Below are 25,109 nucleotides of genomic sequence, written 5' to 3' on the forward strand. Positions count from 1 at the left end.
CAATAAAATAATTTGAAATGATAGTACTAAAACCATACAAGGAGCTCATAAGTAATGTAGCATCTTGAAGGCATGGGCCATATTTTATTAATGTTTTTTATCCAAAAGTCTTAATATTAAACTATATGAAAACAGGAAAATATATTATCTTCCAATTCAGTTTTTGTCAAGGATAGTTCAAATATATAAACCTCAAATGAAGTGTAGCTATCACAAATTATAAACAAAGAGATATCCTAGCCTTCATTAATGAATTAGTTTAAAAATATTTAGTGCATACCCAGTGTGTGCCAAGGACTAGTAGAATAAATGGGGGTTCAAAGACAAAAGACAAACACTTTTTAACCTTTGTAACATGTATTCTTCAATTTATCCTGGATATTCTGACCCATTTTGGGTAAATGAGGTTTTTGATCTCTCTAAATATGCTCTGTCAATAAAAAGTTTTTATTTTATTTTTATTTTCTCTTAGTAAAATGATAGCTTGTCATTATTCAAATGAATAGAAAAAAGGGAAGTTACTTATGAGATTTAGACTCGGGACATGTAACCAATAAATAGACCAAATGTACTCATCTTTTGGTAACAGACCCTTTTTGGAAAGTTAATTTTTCTTTCATCAAGAGATGGAGATGATTCAAGAAAATCCAGAAGGAAAGTATGATCTAAGATATAGAAATGCTGTGAACGAACTTGACTTAAATGACATTTAGAACACACTCTACTTCTGAGCAAAAGAATAGAAATGTTAACATTTACCAAGGGAGATCATATTTGGGGCCATAAAATGTGTCTCAGTAAATTTATCTTTTTTAATTTTTAAGGATGGCATTTATTTATTTATTTGTTTGCTTGTTTGTTTAGAGCATGCCTGAACAGGGGAATTGGGGGAGAGAATCTCAAGCAGACTTTGCACTGAGTGCAGAGCTGACTTGGGGCTTGATCTCATGACTTGACCTGAAATCAAGCATCAGAAACTTAACAGACTGAGCAACCCAGGCTCCCCATGTCTCAGTAAATTTAAAAGAAATGATCATCATGGCATTAAATGAGAAATCAATAAGAAAAATTCTGAAAAAAATCTCAATATTTAGAAACTAAATAACATGTTTATTTTATGAATCTCCTGTAGTCCAAAGTAGACATTCAAAGGGAAATTTGAAAAAAAAAACACGTTTTTTTTTTTAATATTTTATTTATTTATTTGAAACAGAGAGAGAGAGATCACAAGTAAGCAGAGAGGCAGGCACAAAGAGAGGGGAAAGCAGGCTCCCTGCTGAGCAGAGAGCCCTGTATGGGCCTCAATCCTAGGACCCTGAGATCATGACCTGAGCTGAAGGTGGGAGCTTACCCACTGAGCCACCCAGACACCCCTGAAAAGGTTTTGAACCAAGCATAAATGAAAATGTTGTGCAGATACCGGTAAGATGCAGAAAAAGCAGTATCTTGAAACCTCATGTTATTTTCCCAGCTCCTTTCAAAATTTCTTTGTCATCCTGGGAAGGATTATACCCAAGGCCTCACCAGTACCTAATTTAGATAATTGAGATGATGCTATTTGGGCCTTTTGAGCTGATGAAACTTACATGAGACTTTTGGACTTGAGTGAATGCTATAAGAGATTGAGTCTTTTAGGGTTGGTGGAATGGGATGAATAGATTTTGTATACGGGATGGATGTGACTCTTTGGGGCCAGAGGGCAGTTTGGATATGTAGACTAATGTCTCCAAAAGACAGCATAATCTCAAAAACATCTATGTGTTATGTTATTAGCAAAAGGGACTTGTCAAATGTGAATAAGTTAAGGACCTGGAGATGCGAAGATGATCCTGGGTTATCCAAGTGAGCCCAATGTCATCACAGAGACCTTTCAAGAGGGGGCAGAAAAGCAAGAGAGAGTTTGAAGATGATGTACTTCTGGCATTGAAGACAGAAACCAAGGGAAGCAAGAGGTCCTTGGGCAAGGAAACAGATAATTAATTCCTTAGAGCCCCAGAAGGCATGCAATCCTACCGACACCCTGTTATTAGCCTAGGGAGACATCTGACCAAAGACATAAGCTGATAAATTTGCGTGGTTTTAAGCCAGAGAGTGGGTGGCAATCTAATACAGTAACAATAGGAGATGAATACAAAGACCTACACAGTAAGATTTTTCTTTGGTGATTTTCTGCACTTTCAAATTATTTTCTGTGTTTTAAGACATTTACTTATAAAATGAGTATATTTTACTTTAGGAATAAAATTTAAAATATAGAAATGCTATAAAATGAAGAAAGAATACTAAACGGACTCAAATGAACCTAGTACGCTATCTTTTTATATTAACTTCTTCATCTTTGGTTGATGGAAGAAGGTTGGTGACCATCATCTCCATAAAATGTTCATGTAAAATATAAGATGTGAAAATAACTCCATCTTGCTACAATGTTCAGGATTGAGTATATGTGAGAAAAAACCCTGGAATCCCTGGAAGTACTTACTGTCTCCTTGTTCAATGGACAACACGTGGGTTCCCGATTGAGAGATGCTTCCTCTTGCTTTGATCTGAGTAGAGAAATATATCCATTATCATTCTAAAGGGCACATACATATTAAACTTACATAAGTGTATTTAAAAGAGAGAAGTAAATTATTTCACAACTCCAACCCTGAAGTTTCAAATACTGAAGTTCACTTTCAGCATTTTTCTATATGTATAGTCATACACCATAAATAATGGGTATATAAGTTTTGCAATATTTTAGTATTTTACTTAATGTTTGCTATTTATCTTGAATATCAGTACTTCAAGTTTACATGTTCTTTCAACTAATATTTTAGACATAGACAAAGTAATATACAGTAAAGGCAGATATAAAATATATGTCGTATTCTGTATTGTTAAAAAACTAAATATATGATAATTTCTATGTGCCAGGCATTGAACAAAATAATTTGGTTTTCAGATTTTATTTAGTGTGTACAATATTCCCATGAAATAGATTTAAATCTCATCCCTAGTATTCAGGGAAGATGATTGACATTTGTCTGTACAAATAAGGATTATATAAATTGCCCAGGATCACAGAACTAGGAAGAAATAAAACTAAGATTCTTATTGTCATTTTTTTTTTACTTTTTCATAGAATTTTTAAAAATATTATTTATAGTTAATGTTCCTAAATAGAATTTCCCACACATAAACTTTTTTTCTTAAAATGACTTACTTGAATAACTACCAATTTTAGATCTTATTTTTAGTCTTGGGACACAAATAGGTTTATCGCTCTCAGAAGCATCATTCCAATTTCTAATATGCCTGTCAATGTCCTTTTCCCCCTGCAATGGCACTAATCATGAACTTTGTAGACTATTTAGAAGCTTTATGTGTGTAAAATGTTACTGCTCTATTGTTCTTTTTCCCACTTCCCCAATTATTGTCAAAATTGAGTATTTTCCAGAAGTATTTTTTTTTTGAAGTAGGCTCCTAAAAATCTGGTTGTGGTGCATAAACAATGAATCTTGGAACACTGAAAAAAAAAAAATAAAAAAAAGAAAGTAGGCTCGTTGTGCAATGCAAGCCCAGCATGAGGCGTGAACTTGCAACACTGAGATCAAGACCAGAGCTGAGACCAATTGCAATTTGGGTGCTTAACCACCAACCAATCCAAACAAGTGTCCCAAAGTTTATAATTTTTACTTCCTCTCGATTAAGTTCCTGATTTTTCCTCTCATTTAATGGTTTTCCATCGGAACTCATAAAAACAATAAGCAATTAAAGCATTAAGAATTTTATTAGGAAGCAACTTTTCTTCAAAAAAGAAAGGGTTTATTCTGATATCTTACAAAAGCATTACTTAGGAATTCAATCATTTTGGTGTTTACACATTTAGGAAGAGCTACAGTGGTTTCCATTCTTACCAAATAATAGAAGGTTAATTCTTTTTCATCCTTCAGGATCTGTCCATTCAGGATGTAGTGGGCCCGTATATTCTGGATTTGTCCACAGGCCATGGTACCAGTGAAAAGTTCAAGGTGAACATAACTATTGCTTGGGGAGAAAATATGCTTTACAGTGTGCTGTGCTTCTGTATGAACTTCTTCAAGCCACCAGTTATCAAAACAGCGGTTACTTTGTTTGTAAGTGACCTGGTGGAAAGAATAAAGGTCTTAGAAAGGCTATTGGTTAATGTACATTATGTATACTTTCGTCACTCTGAAGAGTCGTTTACTGAAGATTTTATGTGAACCGTGCTTATTTGGTTCGGTCATAATCTGCTTTCCCAAATAAAGCATAATCTGTGAGTGCCTTTTCCATAAGTTTATTTAAGGTTGTTCTATACCATTTTGGTAGGTCGTATTCACTCACAGTCAAGATCAGTTATTTTCCTTAATACCCTTATGCCTATAAACTACATAAAGATATTTAAATTTTTTATAGAAAACAAAAAATGGCAGTACGCCAAAGAAACCAAACAAAATCTAATCTGTAATAAAATTGTAAAAATATAGAATTTTACAAGGGAATCAAGAATCAAGGAATCAAGGATCAATCAAGATGATCTAATATGTGTTTTCTGAAGCTAGACCATTCCACAAACGGAGTCTCTCTAAAGCCAAAGTTTTTTGACAAATAGTGATTTCTTATAATTTAGGTCTCCGAATTGCTTAATTTCTATTTTACTCTTTACTGCCATTTCTTTTCTCCCTAGAATTTACATGCTCCCCATATATCCTTAAATCATGTGACCTCAGCAACTCTCTGTAGTCCTGGATGTCCCTTCCCACTTACCCTAACTGTAAAGGAAGAAGATATGAAGTTGGTGGTATCAATGGAAATGTTCACCAGACCGTGCTCATCTGTGGTAAGGATGGAATGGTACGCAGTTACATCCACACTGACGCTTACAGCTTTATTGGGGATTGGTTGATCCTTCTCATCCACAAGAAGAACCTAGAAATGTGGAAATGATAGCTGGTGTTACATAGCAGTGACATCTTACCCTTTCAGTTGCGTTCACCTCTTGACCCTGTGGCCGCTGTCATTGACTGAAGATCTTAGAATCAGTCTGAAAATAAGATTTGTTTTCTGGGCTCTAAACTATTTTTCTTTTCAACATTCCTATATAAGTATTCTGTGAGCACAAAACAATTGAGAATATCCAAAAAATGGACTCAGGGTATCACCCTTCCCTATTTTCTTCATTCCCAGGGTTCTCTGTCGCGGTATATGGTGCTTTTATCCATCCCATAGGTTATGCAGCAATATCAAGGGCCTTTTAAAAAATCATTTTCTCTCCTTCACTGACTCATGCTAACCCATGGCCAAGTGCTATCTCTTACTCTGTTAAACACACTTCATTGATTTCTATCCCAGTTAAACCTGTTTCAGGTGAAATAAAATGAGATCACTTATCAAGGGGTTTCCAATGGAGGTGGGAGGCCATTAAGGAAATGGGCCTTCTGACATCCTCACCAGAGGACCCATGAACTTTTGAACTGGGCCCAAACTCACAGAAACACCTGCAACCTGCTGCCGAAGCTTTTACTCGGTGGTAGCCTTAGCAACCAATTATAGTCAGTTGAGATTATTTTTCTGCCAAAAGCACCAATCAAAACTCCGTTTGAATTACGTGTCCAAGAATTCTCTTTTGTCTTCAAAAACCCTTGTTACTGGTTCTTGGGGACAGGGGGCCGCTATTTGAACTGCAGCCGAAATCCATGTTTTCTGCATTGCAAGTCTGAGGCCCCAAATAAAGGCTTTGTGTTTATCTTAGCTCTACCTCTTTTCTCAGCTGACAAAACACAATCTTTTTTCCCTACCTGATTTCCAACAGCTTTTTATTTAACCTTACACAGTTCACCCTCTTGCTGCTTCAGGCTTACTTCAAATCATTCTTTCTACAGCCTGAGTTAACGTTAATGTTATTCTCCTTCAATCCTTCATTAACTTCTCAGTCCAAGATTCTGAACATAACCTAAAAGGCCCTCAAGATCTGCTCTGGCTTACCTACAGCTATCCAGCCAATCCAGTTAGTCTGTCTTCTACCTCAGTCAGTCACACTCCTAGTTCTCTGCTTTTTAAAAGCTGTTTAATACCTAGGGCCCTGGCCGTTCTCCCCTCTCTTAAATTTCTGACCAAGTCCTATTCATTTAAAGTCCTCAGTTTCCTCACGTTCTTCTCTTGATCCAAAATGGCCCTGCCCCCAAATATCTATACATTTATTAATCTCTTGCCTATTTGATACAAAATGCTGCAGTAAATGAAGAAAATAGAAAATTCATAATGTTATTAACTGTGACATACTTAGGAATGTCCCAGTTGACAAAGAGATTTTGCCTATCATCTCCCAATTGCTTATCAACTGTCAATCGCCTATCAACTGTCCATTCCAAGATACTAAAAAAGGAAATTTACAATGGCTAGAAACCTATATCTCTTATACAACAGAAAACTGGGAGTTCACTAGATTGGATATCAGTCTGGAAACTTATCAATAGTTACCAATATTGAGCTTTGAAGCTAAGAAAAACTTTTAAAAACTAGCAATAGAAAAATTCTTCTAGATGAGGAAATATCTTTAAAGATTATATTACAAAATCATTGTTTATAAAGAGGCAATCAAAAAGTATGCAGCCAAACTACACAGGAGAAATGGATTATAGAGGTGTGTTAGGAAGTAAACTAATAAAAGCATATGTTGTTTTTCTGGATGTGATGGTATTTGCCCTTTAAGTTTGTCATTGGCTATAATTTCTTTCCTCATTCTAAATAAATATTTTTATAATCAGTTGTACTTTTATGGTATAAAAATTTGTTTTCTTTTTTATTTTTTAAAGATTTTATTTATTTATTTGACAGAGAGAAATCACAAGTAGATGGAGAGGCAGGCAGAGAGAGAGAGAGAGAGAGAGGGAAGCAGGCTCCCCGCTGAGCAGAGAGCCCGATGCGGGACTCGATCCCAGGACCCTGAGATCATGACCTGAGCCGAAGGCAGCGGCTTAACCCACTGAGGTACCCAGGTGCCCTAAAAATTTGTTTTCTTAAAGTCCACATCCCCCAAATTATAGAAGTTATGATTCCCTTGAGAAATTATTTTACCTGCCCCAAAAATGGGAGCCCACGCCTGTAATGTGTATCCGCTTTTGTAAATTTCAGTTTGCTTAAAGTATTTGTGATTTCACACGATCCATGTCCAGTTAATTCCAACTCTGAAAAAGAAATAAGTGAAGTTTAATTGTTCTTTAGATTCCACTCGCCTCTCACACCCACCCCAGCCTCACTTCATCACGGCAAAGTACTATCTCTATTCTATTTCTTATCCTTTCCAGAATTTTTCACACCTAGAAAATACAATCGACTTGACAGTAGCTTCACTTTCATACAAAAGTTTATATCTAATTTCCCAGTTCCTCTGGTTTCACAGGTATCTTACCTGTTGCATCCATGTTCTTAGGTTCTTCCCATGTCCTCCATGAGCTTGCTCCATTTTCGTTTCTGTGTCTCCCAGATCCCTCCCCTCTCCCCATGATTTTTGCATGCAACGTGAGTTTTCACATTGGCTTCAAAATATACTTAAATGTCTGTCACAAACTACTTCCCCAGCAAGACCCTTCTTGTCACTGTATGGCTCTTCCCGTATAGGCAACACCTGGTGTCTTTCCATGAGTGTCTTTCCACAAGTGAAGTGTAGTCTGTGTTTGGGCTTCATCATCTAAAGCTTTATTGTTTCCCCCATCTCTACGACTTCTATTTTTATTATAGCTGGTTTATTTGACACTATGTCCTAAATGTAGTTGTTTCTGTCCTTGGACACTCTCTCTTTGTTTGTCTCTGGCCCCTATTTGGCAATGTTAAGTGAGTTCACTTTCAGAATAAATGCACTTACTCTTAGGAGGAAATAGATACGATGGGAATTGTTTCAGATTTACATTTCTGGTCTTGATTTTGCTCTGGTTTTCTTTTTAAATTATTTTTAAAGCAGAATGAGTCAACTTCTATCTGGATATTCCAGATTATAATTGATTATCTTTGACACATTCTCATCTACTCCTAATCTTGGTGAGTGGCATTTCCATTTCCCAGGTCCCAGATTCGTAATCTTTGGAACAATTTTGAGCAGGAATCTGATGTATCCCATTGTAACCTCTTCAAATCGCTTCCTCTAGCCTGTCCTCTTTATGTATGCTGGAATTATATTTTCAAAAATCAGTTTATTTAGAACATCTCCTTGAATTTATCTGCCAATATCCAAGGTTTTTCATAATACAGTTTAATCTTTGTAGCACACGATTTACTTCTTTACACACCTTAGCTCCAACTTACGTTTTCAGATTCTTCGGAGACCAAACACATTTGCTTTATGTGAATCATGTGTTCTCAGTCCATCACGAGCTTTCAAAATTTTAGCCATTCTACATAAATCAGCTCATGTGGTACTTTATAAACTTTCTTTATCTCTATAGAAGAATGAATTCTCTCTTTTCATATTCATTTGGGCTTTAGTTTTTCCATTGCTTATGGAAATTTTGTTATAGTTATAAATATATACATCCAAGCGTATATACATATACTCATATGCATACCTCTAAGTAATTTCCTTTTAGATTTCTAGATCCTTGACAGGAAGGACTGTGTTATTTTATAGTCCCCAGAAACTACAAAGTGTTTCACATGGAATGGGCATTTGAAAAATGCTTAATATATCGGTGAATTAATGAAATAATAAATATTTTGAAATCACATGAACCTGTTCCGTCTTCTTTGACTTTGGCTTCCACTTGTATGCTCATGTCATACCCCTTCTGTCTCAGCTGGAATACTTTAGTCTTCACGAGTTGTGTGAAACAGCCTTCACTGTCTGCCTGAAGAGGAAGAAAGAGAGTTTCTGGGTCCTCTGGTTTGCCATCAAAAAAAAGTCATTTACCAACCTGTGAATGTTTTTCGTTGGCAAAGGAAATTTTACAAAAGTTCTGACCATCCTGTAGGTGCTGATCCTTTCCCAAGCCAAAAATGACATCAGATGTCTTCATTAACCTTTGAGTTACTCATTGCCCACCTTTCTCTTCCTCCTTCTCTTCTGAAAGTCTATCCTGTCTCTTCCAAATTAAACTAACTAGTTTCCAAATGTGCCACCGTACTCTCTCTGCATACATAGTTCCTCAAGTGATAACATTCTTTTTCTTCCATTCTTATCATGCCTAACAGTTACTGCTCTTCTAAACACAGCTCAGACACAACACTTCCTCTGCGATCACCTTCGTCTTCATCTACACCTCAACTAAGGATTACATTTTCTTAACTGTATTTCTCTATGCCTAGGACATTAATAAAAACATATATATTCTTTGAATAGATTTGCAAACTAAACATTGGGAACCACATCTTAAGAAAGATTTGTTTTAATTTTTTTTACTTGTTTACATGAAAATATGCATTGCATAATAAAGCTTAAGCATATTTAATGTACTTATATTTACTTAATCATTTTTTAATTTATTCACTTGAAGATAAAAATTAATTCCTGCCTCCTTGATATATTAGAGTTTTGGCAACTACTTTCTCTCATGTTTATCTTTCTTACTGATGTTTATTTGTCAAAATAAGCTTTTCATTCATTTGCTCTCTGCATGTTTTTTGTTTGTTTGTTTTAAGAGAAATAGGGCAGGCACGCATGAGTCTAGGAGGAGTGGTGTGGAGGGTTGGGGAAGAGGCAGAGGAGAAGGAGAGAGAATCTTATGCAGGGTCCCCACCCAGCATGGTGTCCAAAGTGGGGCTCGATTCCACCATCCCAAGATGACTCCCCAAGCTGAAAGCAGGAGTTGGGTGCTTAACTGACTGAGCCACCCAGGCGACCCTCTCTGAAGCTTTGGTCACTTTCTTTTCCATACCTTTATAGTCCCCACTCACTGCCACTCCCTGGGCTTTTATGTTATCTTTTTATTCTTCCATATGAAGTTTAGATTCCATAGCATGTCATTTGATTCTTCCACTAACCAAAAAAATTTTTTTTAAGTAAGCTCTTCACCCAACAGGGGGCTGGAACTCATGAACCTGCATTCAAGAGTCATAGGCTCTACCAGCTGAGCCAGTCAGTTGCCCCCTCCCACTAACCAAATTCTTAACATCAGTCACATTCTTTTTCTATTATCTGCTTGAGAAAGGCCAACTTTGGATACTTCCATATTATTTTATGCCTTTACACCTGGCATGCTGATTGCTCTCAGAAGGAAGTTACAAAACTGGCCAAATAAATAGTAGAATAAATTCATGAACCCAACTCTCCAGTGGGCTCCAAGCATTACCAGACAATCTTACAATGTTTCCCTTACTCCACACTACTTTCTGTTGTACTGTTTTCACCATACAATATCATACAATATTATATTTTTTTGTATGATATTATTTCTTGCATTATAATCCATGAGAAAACAAGATCTGGTGTTAGCGTCTGGGGAGAATGGTTTCCACATACCTGTTGACCAAATTCTTCACAGATACTTTGTGAATGTCTTCCATGGCAGGTCGAATGGAATTGTGAGTGTTTTCTGCATACATTAATTGTCACCAGACCAGAGACAGGCTTTCCATATGTGTATCTATAACAGTAAAGCAGTTACACAAAAGAATATTTGATATAAACAACTCCTATATTTTTTCACGTGATTTGATCCACTCATACATCCATCTCGGTCGTATAACAATTATTTTTCCTTCCGTACCATTTGTACTTGAGGAGCACTTATTCTGAGACTAGGTCTTAATTATCTAAGTGGACCTATGTCTACAACTCTAAGAGAAAATACTTACTGAATCTTCTTTGGAACACCTCTAAAGGGGAAATTAACAATGTAGTGTTTCTCAGATCTTTCCTCCCTTTCAGTTGAGGTTTTACTATAAGACTATCTTATTTCCTTCTTTCCCTGCCATCAGATGATCTAGGTTATAATTCCAGCTTTGACAAGACCCAAGTTGTTTTAGGGAAAAATGTAAGGATATGTAGACAGGGTATTTCTAAATCTTCCCTAATTCGTATGTATTTTAAGAGGATAAATGAGAAGTGAAATGGGAATTTAAATATTCAAAAGCACTACTTACATATCATTTAATATATCTGTTATAAATGAAGAGAATCACAATGACTTAGTCTGATTCTGCTAAATCTAATGGATGGATATGCTATGGTGTGGTCTGAATGTTTGCATCCCCCCTAATGTATATGTGGAAGTCCTAAACGCCAAGGATGATAGTGTTAGGGGATGAGTTCTTTAAGAGGTGCTTAGATAGTGAGGCTGGAGCCTTCATGAATGTGATAGGTGCCCTTATAAAAGAGGCTCCTTTTATGTCCTCTCATGGCCCCTTCTGCCCTAAGAGAACATGCCAAGAGGGCACCAGCTATGAATTAGAGAGAACCTTCACCAGAACGTGACCACGCTGGCACCTTGATCTTAGATGTCTCAGTCTCTAGAACTAAGACTAATAAATTTCTGTTGTTTATAAACTACCCATTCTGTGGTATTTTGTGATAGCAGGCTGAGTGAGGTAAGACATGATGGGAAGCCAAACTTCATCCATTGTTTCTCAGTCTATGCTTAACGGACCACCTACATTGAGATTACCTGACCTATGTATTGAGATTCAGAGTCCTGAATCCTTCCTCAGATTTATGTTGGAATCTTTAGATATGGGGGTCAAGGAATCTACATTTTAACCAATTACCTCCATAGATTTTGATGTCCAAAAGTTTGAGACCTATTGCTTTGGTCCAAACTGTGAGGTAGATGAGTTTTGGCTTCGATGACCCCGATCCTCCCCTTTTTAAGGTTTCTTCCCTGCTAATTTCTAGGAGGGCTGATAAAGCAGTAAGTCACTTACTGTATCTCACTTCGTTTGAATGTTATCTTTAATGTCACTCAAAGGGCTTTCCCTTCTGTTGGAAAAATCTGAAGCATCAAAACTGGTAAGAAAGATGAAAATATGATCCCCACACTGTTTTCAAAAGCAAGAGATAAAGTGTGCAAATGGAGAATATTCTACTGAACTAAAATGCAATCAGGGAAATAACTATGACATGTCTTTTACATTCTACATTATATATCTGTGTATCTATTTAAGAAGGTCTGCTTTGTTTGTCCCCCCTAATTTTCCATGGTTTATGAAATTGGGAGCAATAGGAAAATGGGGATCATAGGAGACAGAATAACACAGAGGTTATGAACATGAGCATGAGCTTGAGCTGGATGTCCTGTGTTCAGTTTGGAACAGTGTTTGGCATGTAGAATGTTTCATGAAACTAGATTTTCTTTTTTTAACTGCAGAGGCAATTGTAGGGCGAAGAGTTGATGGTCTGGAGCCAGACTGCTGGAGTTAAATTCTAGTCCTCCAATGACTTGAACAAGTTTTCTAACCCCCGTGTGTTATAGCTCCTTATTTGCAAACTAAGGATAACTACCCGCATCTCACAAGGCACTTAAAACATTTTCTGGCACATTTTAGGTGTTCAGTAAATGCTTTGTTTGTAGTAGGAAGAGTGTCTTATGCTGCCATCCCTGCTCTCTAACTGGAGCTCAGGTGTCCTGGAGAGAAAGTCATTCTCTAATTAAAATACTTTGACGTCCGGTAACGATTAATTGCAATGAACATAGAGTAGGGAGATCAAAATGGATGAAAAAATGTAACTCACAGGCCACAGGCAGATACTGTAAATTCTTCATCTAGAAAACTGATAGTCTTGGGCATTTTCACTTGGACCTCGAACTTGGGCAAAACTGTTGTCAACAGAAGGAAGAAAGAGGTGAAGGTGGGTGGGCAGGATATCTTGTGAGTATTTCAAATGATTTTATTACAGAACCTTATAACATCGAAGCACGTGAACTGATTTCAATTACATTAAGAAGCTGCAGGGCCTCTACTGACCACAGAAATGTGATTATGATCGTGGGTCCTTGTACCATGTTTATCTACATGCTGGTACTACATTTCCTAGAATTCCCTTTGAACTTGGTTGAGACTTAAAGATGGAAAGAAAGCAGCATTGTTAGTCTCTGAAGATCATTATGATTAGTTCGATGTGGTGGCAGGTACAGAGAGGTGAGGAAATTCCAATTTGTCCTTATTCTTTCCCTCCATGTCCAGTTCTTCCCAACTTCTTGTCCTGCTGACTAAAAGAGGCCCCAGACCCACCACCAGACACTTAATTACAGAAATAGAGAAGTGGTAGATACGAAGAACAGATACATCCAGTGTTCCATAGATTCTTCTGTTGGTTTCCCTTGGTGGTCCACTTTGGGATCTGAAGGTACCCTGGAAGGTGCTAATTTATTCCTCCCCACCCACGGTTCAGGAGAACTGGTTAGTCATTTCCTATGATCTAGCTCCTCCTCCTGGACCCTTACTTTCCCATCCTCTCTCACAGGTGTGTAAGGCTCGCTGTTCCTGTAATATATCCCTGTTCTATAATCCTCATAGAAATTCCAGTGAATTTGGGGAATGATGTTTTGGCGAGCAGTCTCTTCATCCATGGCATGAAATACTTCATTTTCATGAGAAAATCCACATGGCTGATAACTAATAAGATGGCTTGAATGTCTGACCATTTTGATTAGAATAGTCTAGGTGTAGATCATAGAGGTATAAGATACAGATCAACAGATGATGCAGATATTTGTTACGTTGGTTAACAATTTTGGGTTGAATAAGGTAATAGACCTATTAAAATCTCTCTTACCTCTAACTGACTCTGTGATTTTGGTAAATTCCTAACTGTTCTAGTATTGATGTACTCATTTGTAAAATGGAGACCATAGCCTCAGATGGTTGATACAAGGATTAAATAAGATAGTACATGAAAGATTCTTAGTGAATATTTGGAAAAATTAAAAAAAAACTTGCTAATTTCCAACTATTATCTGTTAGATTTTTGCCTATACCTATGTTTCAAAACTCCTAAACTCTTAAGTAATGTCATAAACGTCTTGGAGAAAGGCAGAATTCTTACCATATTCATTCACTTCGAAGGGGTGCTCTATTTTTTCCCCTGACTCCCTCTGAAGCTTGACCTTATAAGCACCCAGCGTGGGCTCCACTGAGAGTGGGAAGGACAGCTGGCTGAGTCCTCCATGTAGTCTGAGACTTTGCCATTGGAAAATTCGGCTCCTCTTGGGATTCTATAGATAAAAATACTATGAGTTCATAGAACCAACTGAAATACATAATCTGAGTAGAGGAAAAGCTTTTTAGGGAGGACACATTGGAGTTGGGTAAGAGATGGTTGAGAAGTTGATACCAAAAGTACTGAGCCAAGTTTTCTAGGAATTCCACACTGAGCAAAGGGCAGCAAGTTTACCAGCTCTGAGATATTCCAAATCGCAATATCTCTTTGTGAAATTATGCATATCCAATTTGGTCAGAAATATTGGAAGGGTCATGAACTTGTATCGTCTTCAGGGGATTTTTTCCCCTTCATTTACATCTTTTCCACTCTCCAAAGGATTGAAGATAGACAGAGAAAACTGTTTAGTTTTGGTGAAGTGCTAGTGGGAAGGGAGGAGACGGGTGGCAAGGGGCAATGGAACATAACTTGTAGTAAGTCTTCATCCCAACTGAGATGCATAAGATATTACCTACCTCAATATAAACCACTGGGAACTGGAAAGAAAAAAAAATAGTATGAGTGTGGGATAGACGTCAGAACAAGAGAGCCATTTCATCCGTATTTATATGTTGTCTAGATGAGAGGAGTGAGTCTGTCTATTTCTTGTCCAAACAAGGAAATGTGCCCCAGTTTGGTTTACATGTTTAGTTTGGGACATAGAGCTCTTGAGAAGTCATGACTTTACCTTTATGAAATATTGTATAATTGAGGAAAGTTATGCTATGGTAAAAATGTCCAAATAAAATTATTTTGCAGATGAAATTTATCTCCGAGAAAGTCTCCATTTCTCTAAGGAAGAAATCAAGTGCACTTACTTTCTTTTGTTCAATAAAAATTATTGGGATCTTTAAAAGGATAATTTCAACTGGGGCGCCTGGATGGCTCAGTGGGTTAAGCCTCCGCCTTCAGCTCAGATCATGATCTCAGGGTCCTGGGATTGAGCCCCGTATCGGGCTCCGCAGGGAGCCTGTTTCCCCCTCTCTGTCTACTTGTGATCTCTCTCTCCCTCTGTCAAATAAATAAATAACATCTTTAAAAAAAGGATAATTTCAACTGAATAGTTTATTTTAACAATGCGGTTGGTGAACTATTCGCCAGCAGTGTTACTCTTAGGAGATTGTATTGGTCTCAGGTTCTGCAAAAAATGGGCTTGACATTTTTTTCCATTTCCCCCAAACTCATCCACTGTAATGAGACTTACCGTGTCATTCAAAGGGCGAAAACTAACATCCACAGAGACAATGCGGAATCTCACTGAAACATAGAGATTTTCTCCATTAAACTACCCAGTGGGAATCGAGGATAAATAACCCAGATAACGACGTGCCTGGATTTTCATGACTATAGAAGAAGGTAATAGGGAACCACACACCTGCCCCATAAAGTGGCCCTTGCTGATCTGGTTCCTCATACCTGTTTGTCCCGGTTTGTAGATGGGTTTGTCTGTTTGTACAAAGACAAGGCTGTTTACTTTCATGATGTGCACTGTCTTCCTCTTTATGAACTGCTGGGTTGGCCCCTTCACCTCCACAGTAATCAACCCTGAGGAAGACGGGAACTCCGGAAGCTGGAAGGTAGAAAAGAACTGAAAAATCTGTGTAGACCCACTTCTGAATGTCTCAGCCTTCATGACTTTCTTATTTCTCTGGTCAGTTCCAGAGAACGAGGGAAGAATAAATCGAAAATTATGTCCCTGGGTTTATTGATTCTTAGGTTTAAAATAACATGACAGTAACACTTTGTTGATTTAAAGGGAAAATGTCACTGCAATGAAAGGAACTAGTTCTTCAAACAGTCATGGGGGTGAAGGAAATAATATGCTCTCATTTCCACAGCAATACGATGGCATTAAAATGATTATCAAATGTTATTTCCATTGGTCAACATCAACATTATGTGTTATATCATTGGTAATAAGCCAGTATCATTTAACTATTTAATTCCTTATGTAATAAACGGCTACAAGGACAAGACATTAATCAATGACCACTTGTGAGATCTTAAGTAAGTCACTTAGATTTATGACTTTTAGTGTTTTTATGGGTAATGGCGTGAACTTTATTTCCCTCACAAGTTTAAGGGAAATGAAACCTTTCCCACTACTACTATTATATTTTGCATATCGCACTGGGGTTGTTTGTAAATATTATGAAAATATTTTCAATAGAATCTAATTTGAATCTAATTTGAAAGCCACTTTGTACTTCTCAGTGTTTTCATTATGATTTTTTATTGTCAGGGGTCAGGACTCAAGTCATCAGCTAATATGCTCTTCCTCTAACAGGCTTCTGTATCCCAAGGAGTCCTACTGACAGTGAATGGGCTGCAGTAGAAGGAGTTCTTCTCTGTCACCATGTCTGCAAGGAGGGTTCTGGTCTGCATTCCATATTCCAGAATTATGTTCAGTGTCACTGTCTCATTCAGGTGATTCAGCATGACACAAGCTTTCTCGGGAACCCCCACATACAGCTGTGATGGGACCAGCACCAGATACTGTCTGTGGAGAAGAGGCATCTGGATCAATCATGGAGAGTTAGAAAGACATCATTATTGTGGCTGTATTCTAGATCATCTTTTCTGGAATCACCAATCATAAAACAGAGCCAGATTTCGTCAAGAAGGTAGAGGAATGTATTCTTAAAAGACCAATCCAGAAGACCTTAGAAACTCAGAAACCTCCAACCAGTTAAGCATGATATGCTTCTGTTGTGCTGTGGAGATATTCACCCTCACAATATTTGTAGAACTATTCCTAAGCTATGGATAAGCAATCCAGGAGTCATTTTGTATTTTGGATAGAAATTATTTTCAGGGGCGCCTGGGTGTCTCATTCAGTTAATTGTCTGTCTTTGGCTCAGGTCAGGTCTTGCGGTCCTGAGATAAAGCCCCACGTTGGGCTCCCTGTTCAGCAGAAAGTCTGCTTCCCCTCTGCCCTGCCCCTTTGCTTGTGCACTCTCTCTCTCTCTCTCAAATAAATAAGATCTTTTTAAAAAAAAGAAGTCATTTTCAAATTTAGAAATGGGATACTATTCAGCTTTAACAAAAGGAAATCTTATCATTTGCAACAACATGATGGGCTTTGATATCATTATTAATGAAATGTGCCAGAGAAAGATAATATTGCATGCTGTCACTTATACATAGAATCTTTTTTTAAAAAGTCAAATTCATAGAGACAGAGAATAGAAAGGTGGCTACCAGGGCCTGGGGTAGAGGGGTATTGATGGAAGTATGGAAAGGTTGGTAAAAGGGTACAAACTTTCAGTTATAATAAGATGAATGAAGTCTGAGGATATAATGTAAGACATGGTGACTATAGGTGACAACTCTGCATTGTATAGATGAAATTTGCTGGAGGTAGAATTTATATGTTCTCAGAAAAATAAAAGTAGAGTAAATATGCATGAGATGGATGTGTTAATTCACCCAGAGAGAAATCCTTCCATATATGTGTATATGAAATCATCAGGTGGTACAGTTGAAATATTTTTCAATTTTATTTGTCAATTAAATGTATATAAAGGTGAAAAAACTTAAAAAAATTTTTTTTAGCAACAATAAAATGTGATGAGCCCATTGATTATCATGAAAGCCTTAAGAACCTACCTACTGGTGGTCTTGGGTTTCATGTGGATGATATGAATGTGCTTATTTCAGGACGTTAAAGTGGTACCAGTTAATAGGTAAGGAGGAATTGAATTGCTTTGCAGTATTTTTCCAGGAACAATTTTAGCTCTTTTCTCTCTTACGCTCTCTGATGTTGGAAGACAAGCCAAGCTAGGCAAGGCTAATCACCAAATATATTACCATGTCCACCCAGAAGAAAATACCACTTTCCTGCTGTTCTTTGCCCATTTTTTGCAACCACTCAAACTCACTGTATTTGCAGTGCTCTGGTTTTCCCAGGCCTCTGTCTCCTTCTGAAGTGTCCTTGTCTATCTAGATACATCCTATTTACTTCATAGGACTTAGGTCAAGAACAGCTTTCTCTCTGCACACTTAGGTGACACCCCTTCTCTTATATCACTTAGTTTCCAGGAGGAGGGAGGTTTTCTCTGTGGGCATTCTCACAAAATCCTGTAGTGCTTGCTTCTGGTTTTGCACTGTATTCCTTTCTCTGTGCACTGTCTCCTCCTATTTTCTATACTGTGAGATATTGAAGGCAGAGCCCTCATTTTGTTAATCTGTATATTCCCAAGATCTAATGCCAGCCTCTACAGCTTTGTTGAAACATTGGGTGATCTGACACACAAAGCCTGGCTTGTGTGAAAAGTCATGCATCTGTCCTGGTGATCCCTGACTGGGGGAAAATAGGGCCACTGAGCATTTCACAGTGGACGAGACACAGCAGCCCTTTTCATGAGACAATTATGAAAGTATGATTCCTCCTCCCCCCCTTTTTGGCGGGGATTTTATATTATTATTAAATGAATGTTGTATAATTCTGTATTCTTATTTGGTCAATGTTTCATAAATGTTACTGCCCTACATCTCTGTGTTTTCTAGAACTGGAGTATGCCCCTTTCCATATGAGCCATAACAATTTACTGCCCTTTCCAACCCCCTCAACAGCTGATAATTTCAGAGGAAATCAGAAAATAAGTGAGAGAAACATAGCAAGAGGCAGATAGCACAATGAGATAGAGAAGGACATAGAATTTTCTGGAAATGTTGCTTACGGTTTTGAAGCAGTGGAAGCATCTCTGGGAAGAAGCAGGAGACATAGAATCAAGACTGGATTGGGCAGTTGATTTCCCCTCATGGTGGAGAGACAAAGAGGAAATAATAGGAAGCTGAGTCCTGGATTCCTTGAACTCTGTTCTTGCAATCTCCGGTTTTTATTTTACCTGGTGGGCAGTGAAAGGAAACTGATAACCATTGACTTTTGTAACACATTAACTACTTCCCGTATAAAGAAATCAATTCCAGATTATTTCTACAACCATCAGTATTCTTTAATCCACTTTATCAAATTTTCTAAGTCTTTGAGAAATAGGACTTGAAGGCTACACTGGCTCTGGTTATTAATCAGTACCTTAAATATTTTTAAGAAGAAACAAAATAAATTATATGACTTGATGAAATCAATCAATATTCTTGACTTTCAATTTCTTCTTTATTTTTATTTATTTATTTATTTTCAACTTTTTATTTCTTCTCAGTGTAACAGTATTCATTGTTTTTGCACCATACCCAGTGCTCCATGCAATCCGTGCTCTCTCTAATACCCACCACCTGGTACCCCCAACCTCCCAGCCCCCGCCCCTTCAAAATCCTCAGATTGTTTTTCAGAGTCCATAGTCTCTCCTGGTTCACTTCCCCTTCCAATTTCCCCCAACTCCCTTCTCCTCTCCATCTCCCTTTGTCCTCCATGCTATTTGTTATGCTCCAGAAGTAAGTGAAACCATATGATAATTGACTCTCTCTGCTTCAATTTCTTTTTTGAAAGAAGTATTAATGTAAATACATCTCCCATATCAGTTTTTAATAGTCTAGGGAACATCACATATTCCCCTTGGCTTCATCCTATCTGGTTCTTTAATGAAACAAAGAAGTGAAATTTATCACAGGATTTCATTTATTTTAAATAAACATATAATGTATTATCAGAGGATTTTAAAGAAAATAAATATGAAGACAATCTCTCCCTTGGTTAGCAGCTTAACGTGTGCAATTCATAGCTCTCTTTATGTTTGTTTGGAGGGAAAATGCGAGTTCATATGGATACAACCGATGGAATGCATACTTATTATTTCTAAGTTCATTGAACATCTAGAATTAAAGCCAATTCATTCATTTTATTCCCTAAAGGAATGACCTTTATTGGATGAACATTCTTATATAATTCTATTTTGAGCAATATAAAAATGTTTTATCAGGGTGCCTGGGTGGCTCAGACAGTTAAGCATCTGCCTTCAGTTCAGGTCAGGATCTTGGGATCCTGGGATCAAGCCCCACGCTGTGGGTCCTTGCTCAGTGCGGAGTCTGCTTCTCCTTCTCCCTCTGCCTGCTGCTCTACCTGCTTGTGTTCTCTCTCTCTCTCTGTCAAATAAATAAATAAATAAAATCTTTTAAAAGATGTTATCAATTGTGATTCATCATCCCGTTTGCTTTCCAAGGGAGATTGGGGTGTTAAAATCTATATTCATGGAATCCTGAAAATAAGAAAGATCCACACTGTTACATGAATTTAACTGGGACCCCAGAAAAAGAAGTGGACATATTTTAAGTAGAGAACCACTTTAAAATAAGATGTGGTGAGAGACAGGCATTTCCGTAGATGAAGTATATTTTGTTTTTGATGTACTTAAAAAAAAATCTATTTATTTATTTGAGAGTGAGAGAGAGCACAGGTGAAGGGAGGAGCAGAGGGAGAGAGAGAATTTTAAGCAGGCTCCACGCCCAGTGGGGAGCTAGAGGCGGGGCTCAATGTCACTACCCTGAGGTCACCACCTGAATGAAATGAAGAGTCGCATGCTTAAGAGACTGAGCCACCCTGGTGCCGCTTTGTCTACATTTGGTAAATGATCTGAGAGAGTGAGAAGTGATGCTAGTGTATGTGGCACCCCTTGTGAACTGTAAAACTTTAGGTATGTAAGATATTTTAATTCCTGGGAGGATAATAAACTATGGGTGACATAAAGCCAAGTCAAACAGAATAAACTGTGAGAAAGCATTGTCACAGCTCTTAGTAGGTGGCAAATGTTTGCTCAATGAATATAAAACTCTTCTGTTTTATTTTGGGTCCTTCCCTCACTAGAGTAAGCTCTCCTGTGCTCTCCCTCTCCACTCCTGAACTTCCATAAATAACACACTTTCCACTTGCTTAATATGGGATGAATTAATGTATAATAAGTAATACATGACTTATAAGAGGTCCTATATTACTTTTCCCAGGCAAAAATAAACTTATTGAATGTACAAAGAAACCTGTATTTTGGCCAAATGTCTAATGACTGAAAAAAAAAATCCATATTTGGATGAAGCAAAAATCATCACTGTAGCTTGAACTTCAGGCACGCAAGAATAAATTGGGTGTCATCAAAACTTTTGCATCTTGATGTTTAATTGTAAATTTTATTAGGTATATTTAATATATATATTATGTGGCATAAATGATACTTTTCTCAGCATTCTCAACTAAAACTTCTACGTTCTTTGGTCTTCAATCTTTTTAGTTATATTCCCTGAAAGAATTTTATTAAACGTGTAACTCGTCACACTTCCTTAACTTAAATTTTTTTGTCATGTGCAAGATGATAAAAAAGTGTATTATAAATACTGCTATTTTAGAAATAAAACTATAATACCACTTTTTAAACATATCCAATGAAATGTACATACTGTCAGTAATTTATTGCCTACCATCATCCATTTGTTGGATTCTTTTGTTGCTAGTTGGAAATTTTACATCATTCTTGCTTCTTCTTGATCTTATATTTCCACTGTAATTCCCCACATAATTTTATCCTGGTGTTTTATTCTTCAATATTATTTATTTATTTAAAAATTTTAAAAAGATTTTTATTTATTTATTTGACAGAGAGAAAGAGAGAGAGAGAGAAAGCACACAAGCAGGGGGGGCTGGAGGCAGAAGGAGAGGGGGAAGCAAGCTCCCTGCGGAGGAAGGATCTGGATGTGGGGCTTGATCACAGGATATCGGGACCATGACCAGAGCCGAAGGCAGACGCTCAACCAAATGAGCCACCCAGGTGCCTGTACTCTTCAATATATTTTAATGAACACTTTATCATTCATTTCTGTAACTAAGGTAATCAAAATCATTAAAAAGTTTTTGTACCTATAAGGTTCTGAGTAGTAATGCAATTTTTCTGGATTGAATTCTCATTACAAGTGTTGTCAGTATATTACCTATCAAGACCATCTATATCTACTACGGTCTTATTGAATATGAAGCACAAGAGATAATTTTATTGGAAAATAATTTCTTAGTGAAATAAATTGTACATTTCATCGATCTGGTTTCTGCAGTCAGATTTTGTATCCTTGAATGAATATTACTTATGCTCTATTAAGGCAAGTTTACACTATCTATTTATCTCCTATTTTTTCTATTCTATTCTATTTCTTTTCTAGAATTTTCCTGTTCTGTTTCGTATCATGTAGGTCTGAGCACCAAGCAATCTTGTTCACATAGAGAAGAGTGAAATGAGAGAAGTTCAATTAGAACAATATCATTTAAGTATTTAGGTGTCTCAGGTATAAAGCCAAAGGTCACATTATAATTATCATTAAATATAGTTGTAGTTATATAATTATAATTCTTAGCTAAAAAAATAGCCTCCTTAATTTCGTTGAAAGCAAATCACTGGTAACTAGGTCAATTGCACAAGAGTTTGGAACTCAGTCATTAGAATCCATCTCATTCTCAGTTTCTAGGAAATGCATGAAAATAGACTTACCAGTACTTAAAAGGTGTTACTGATTGTTACTTTCTCACCTAAAGACAGCTAATATACTTTTAAAAATTTGGAAAATTAAACGATTTCTAAATCAATTATGGTTTTGTAAATAAAAACCTCATAAAATTCTTTAGTTATTTACTAAATCATGACTCACACATTTAGCTGATTAAATTTCTAGTAAATGTTCACCACTAACCTAATTTTGCAAAGCCAGTTCTCATTGTCAAAATAATTGGTCAGATAAAACATTTCTGATAGGACAAGTAATGCTTCATTTTTGTATTCTTTTTTTTTTTTTTTTTTGTTGAATTGCTATTTTTATTAGAAACATTTTTTTTTTTTTGTTACTTAACTAATAATTTCTTTTCTTTTTTTTTTTTTAACTTTTTATTTTTTATAAACATATATTTTTATCCCCAGGGGTACAGGTCTGTGAATCACCAGGTTTACACACTTCACAGCACTCACCAAAGCACATACCCTCCCCAATGTCCATAATCCCACCCCCTTCTCCCAAACCCCCTCCCCCCAGCAACCCTCAGTTTGTTTTGTGAGATTAAGAGTCACTTATGGTTTGTCTCTCTCCCAATCCCATCTTGTTTCATTTATTCTTCTCCTACCCACTTAAGCCTCCATGTTGCATCACCACTTCCTCATATCAGGGAGATCATATGATAGTTGTCTTTCTCTGCTTGACTTATTTCGCTAAGCATGATACGCTCTAGTTCCATCCATGTTGTTGCAAATGGCAAGATTTCATTTCTTTTGATGGCTGCATAGTATTCCATTGTGTATATATACCACATCTTCTTGATCCATTCATCTGTGGATGGACATCTAGGTTCTTTCCATAGTTTGGCTATTGTGGACATTGCTGCTATAAACATTCGGGTGCATGTGCCCCTTTGGATCACTACATTTGTATCTTTAGGGTAAATACCCAATAGTGCAATTGCTGGGTCATAGGGCAGTTCTATTTTCAACATTTTGAGGAACCTCCATGCTGTTTTCCAGAGTGGCTGCACCAGCTTGCATTCCCACCAACAATGTAGGAGGGTTCCCCTTTCTCCACATCCTCGCCAGCATCTGTCATTTCCTGACTTGTTGATTTTAGCCATTCTGACTGGTGTGAGGTGATATCTCATTGTGGTTTTGATTTGTATTTCCCTGATGCCGAGTGATATGGAGCACTTTTTCATGTGTCTGTTGGCCATCTGGATGTCTTCTTTGCAGAAATGTCTGTTCATGTCCTCTGCCCATTTCTTGATTGGATTATTTGTTCTTTGGGTGTTGATTTTGCTAAGTTCTTTATAGATTCTGGACACTAGTCCTTTATCTGATATGTCGTTTGCAAATATCTTCTCCCATTCTGTCAGTTGTCTTTTGATTTTGTTAACTGTTTCCTTTGCTGTGCAAAAGCTTTTGATCTTGATGAAATCCCAATAGTTGATTTTTTCCCTTGCTTCCCTTGCCTTTTGCGTTGCTCCTAGGAAGATGTTGCTGCGGCAGAGGTCGAAGAGGTTGCTGCCTGTGTTCTCCTCAAGGATTTTGATGGATTCCTTTCGCACATTGAGGTCCTTCATCCATTTTGAGTCTATTTTTGTGTGTGGTGTAAGGAAATGGTCCAATTTCATTTTTCTACATGTGGCTGTCCAATTTTCCCAGCACCATTTATTGAAGAGGCTGTCTTTTTTAGACATTCTTTCCTGCTTTGTCGAAGATGAGTTGACCATAGATTTGAGGGTCTATTTCTGGGCTCTCTATTCTGTTCCATTGATCTATGTGTCTGTTTTTGTGCCAGTACCATGCTGTCTTGATGATGACAGCTTTGTAATAGAGCTTGAAGTCCGGAATTGTGATGCCACCAACGTTGGCTTTCTTTTTCAATATCCCTTTGGCTATTCGAGGTCTTTTCTGGTTCCATATAAATTTTAGCATTATTTGTTCCATTTCTTTGAAAAAGATGGATGGTACTTTGATAGGAATTGCATTAAATGTGTAGATTGCTTTAGGTAGCATAGACATTTTCACAATATTTATTCTTCCAATCCAGGAGCATGGAACATTTTTCCATTTCTTTGTGTCTTCCTCAATTTCTTTCATGAGTACTTTATAGTTTTCTGAGTATAGATTCTGTGTCTCTTTGGTTAGGTTTATTCCTAGGTATCTTATGGTTTTGGATGCAATTGTAAATGGGATTGACTCCTTAATATCTCTTTCTTCTGTCTTGCTGTTGGTGTAGAGAGATGCAACTGATTTCTGTGCATTGATTTTATATCCTGACACTTTAATGAATTCCTGTATAAGTTCTAGCAGTTTTGGAGTGGAGTCTTTTGGGTTTTCCACATATAGTATCATATCATCTGCGAAGAGTGATAATTTGACTTCTTCTTTGCCGATTTGGATGCCTTTAATTTCCTTTTGTTGTCTGATTGCTGAGGCTAGGACCTCTAGTACTATGTTGAATAGCAGTGGTGATAATGGACATCCCTGCCGTGTTCCTGACCTTAGTGGAAAAGCTTTCAGTTTTTCTCCATTGAGAATGATAT

At 37.1% G+C, this 25,109-nt stretch overlaps 2 protein-coding genes across 4 annotated transcripts in view; one reads left to right on the forward strand and one right to left on the reverse strand.

The window, feature by feature from the left end:
• Positions 1–18,942, reverse strand: part of LOC309868448 (pregnancy zone protein-like) — a 48,996-nt gene extending 30,054 nt beyond the window's left edge. Inside the window, exons 1-13 of the mRNA XM_082738331.1 lie at positions 18,814–18,942; positions 16,448–16,631; positions 15,548–15,701; positions 15,336–15,388; positions 14,608–14,628; positions 13,979–14,147; positions 12,665–12,749; positions 10,457–10,580; positions 8,732–8,846; positions 7,084–7,193; positions 4,774–4,935; positions 3,903–4,130; positions 2,483–2,546 (exon numbers count right to left, since the gene is read on the reverse strand). Of these exons, the coding sequence (XP_082594457.1) occupies positions 2,483–2,546; positions 3,903–4,130; positions 4,774–4,935; positions 7,084–7,193; positions 8,732–8,846; positions 10,457–10,580; positions 12,665–12,749; positions 13,979–14,147; positions 14,608–14,628; positions 15,336–15,388; positions 15,548–15,701; positions 16,448–16,631; positions 18,814–18,896 (1,552 nt within the window). The 5' untranslated portion in view covers positions 18,897–18,942. The remainder of the gene's footprint in view (positions 1–2,482; positions 2,547–3,902; positions 4,131–4,773; positions 4,936–7,083; positions 7,194–8,731; positions 8,847–10,456; positions 10,581–12,664; positions 12,750–13,978; positions 14,148–14,607; positions 14,629–15,335; positions 15,389–15,547; positions 15,702–16,447; positions 16,632–18,813) is intronic.
• The window catches only part of KLRG1 (killer cell lectin like receptor G1), a gene marked incomplete at its 5' end in the record, with an annotated part of 430,961 nt that overhangs the window by 250,242 nt on the left and 155,610 nt on the right, over positions 1–25,109 (forward strand). The gene's annotated exons all lie outside the window — the stretch shown is intronic.

This window comes from Mustela nivalis (assembly GCF_964662115.1).
Source record: "Mustela nivalis genome assembly, chromosome: 7".
NCBI classification, from domain to species: Eukaryota; Metazoa; Chordata; class Mammalia; order Carnivora; family Mustelidae; genus Mustela; species Mustela nivalis.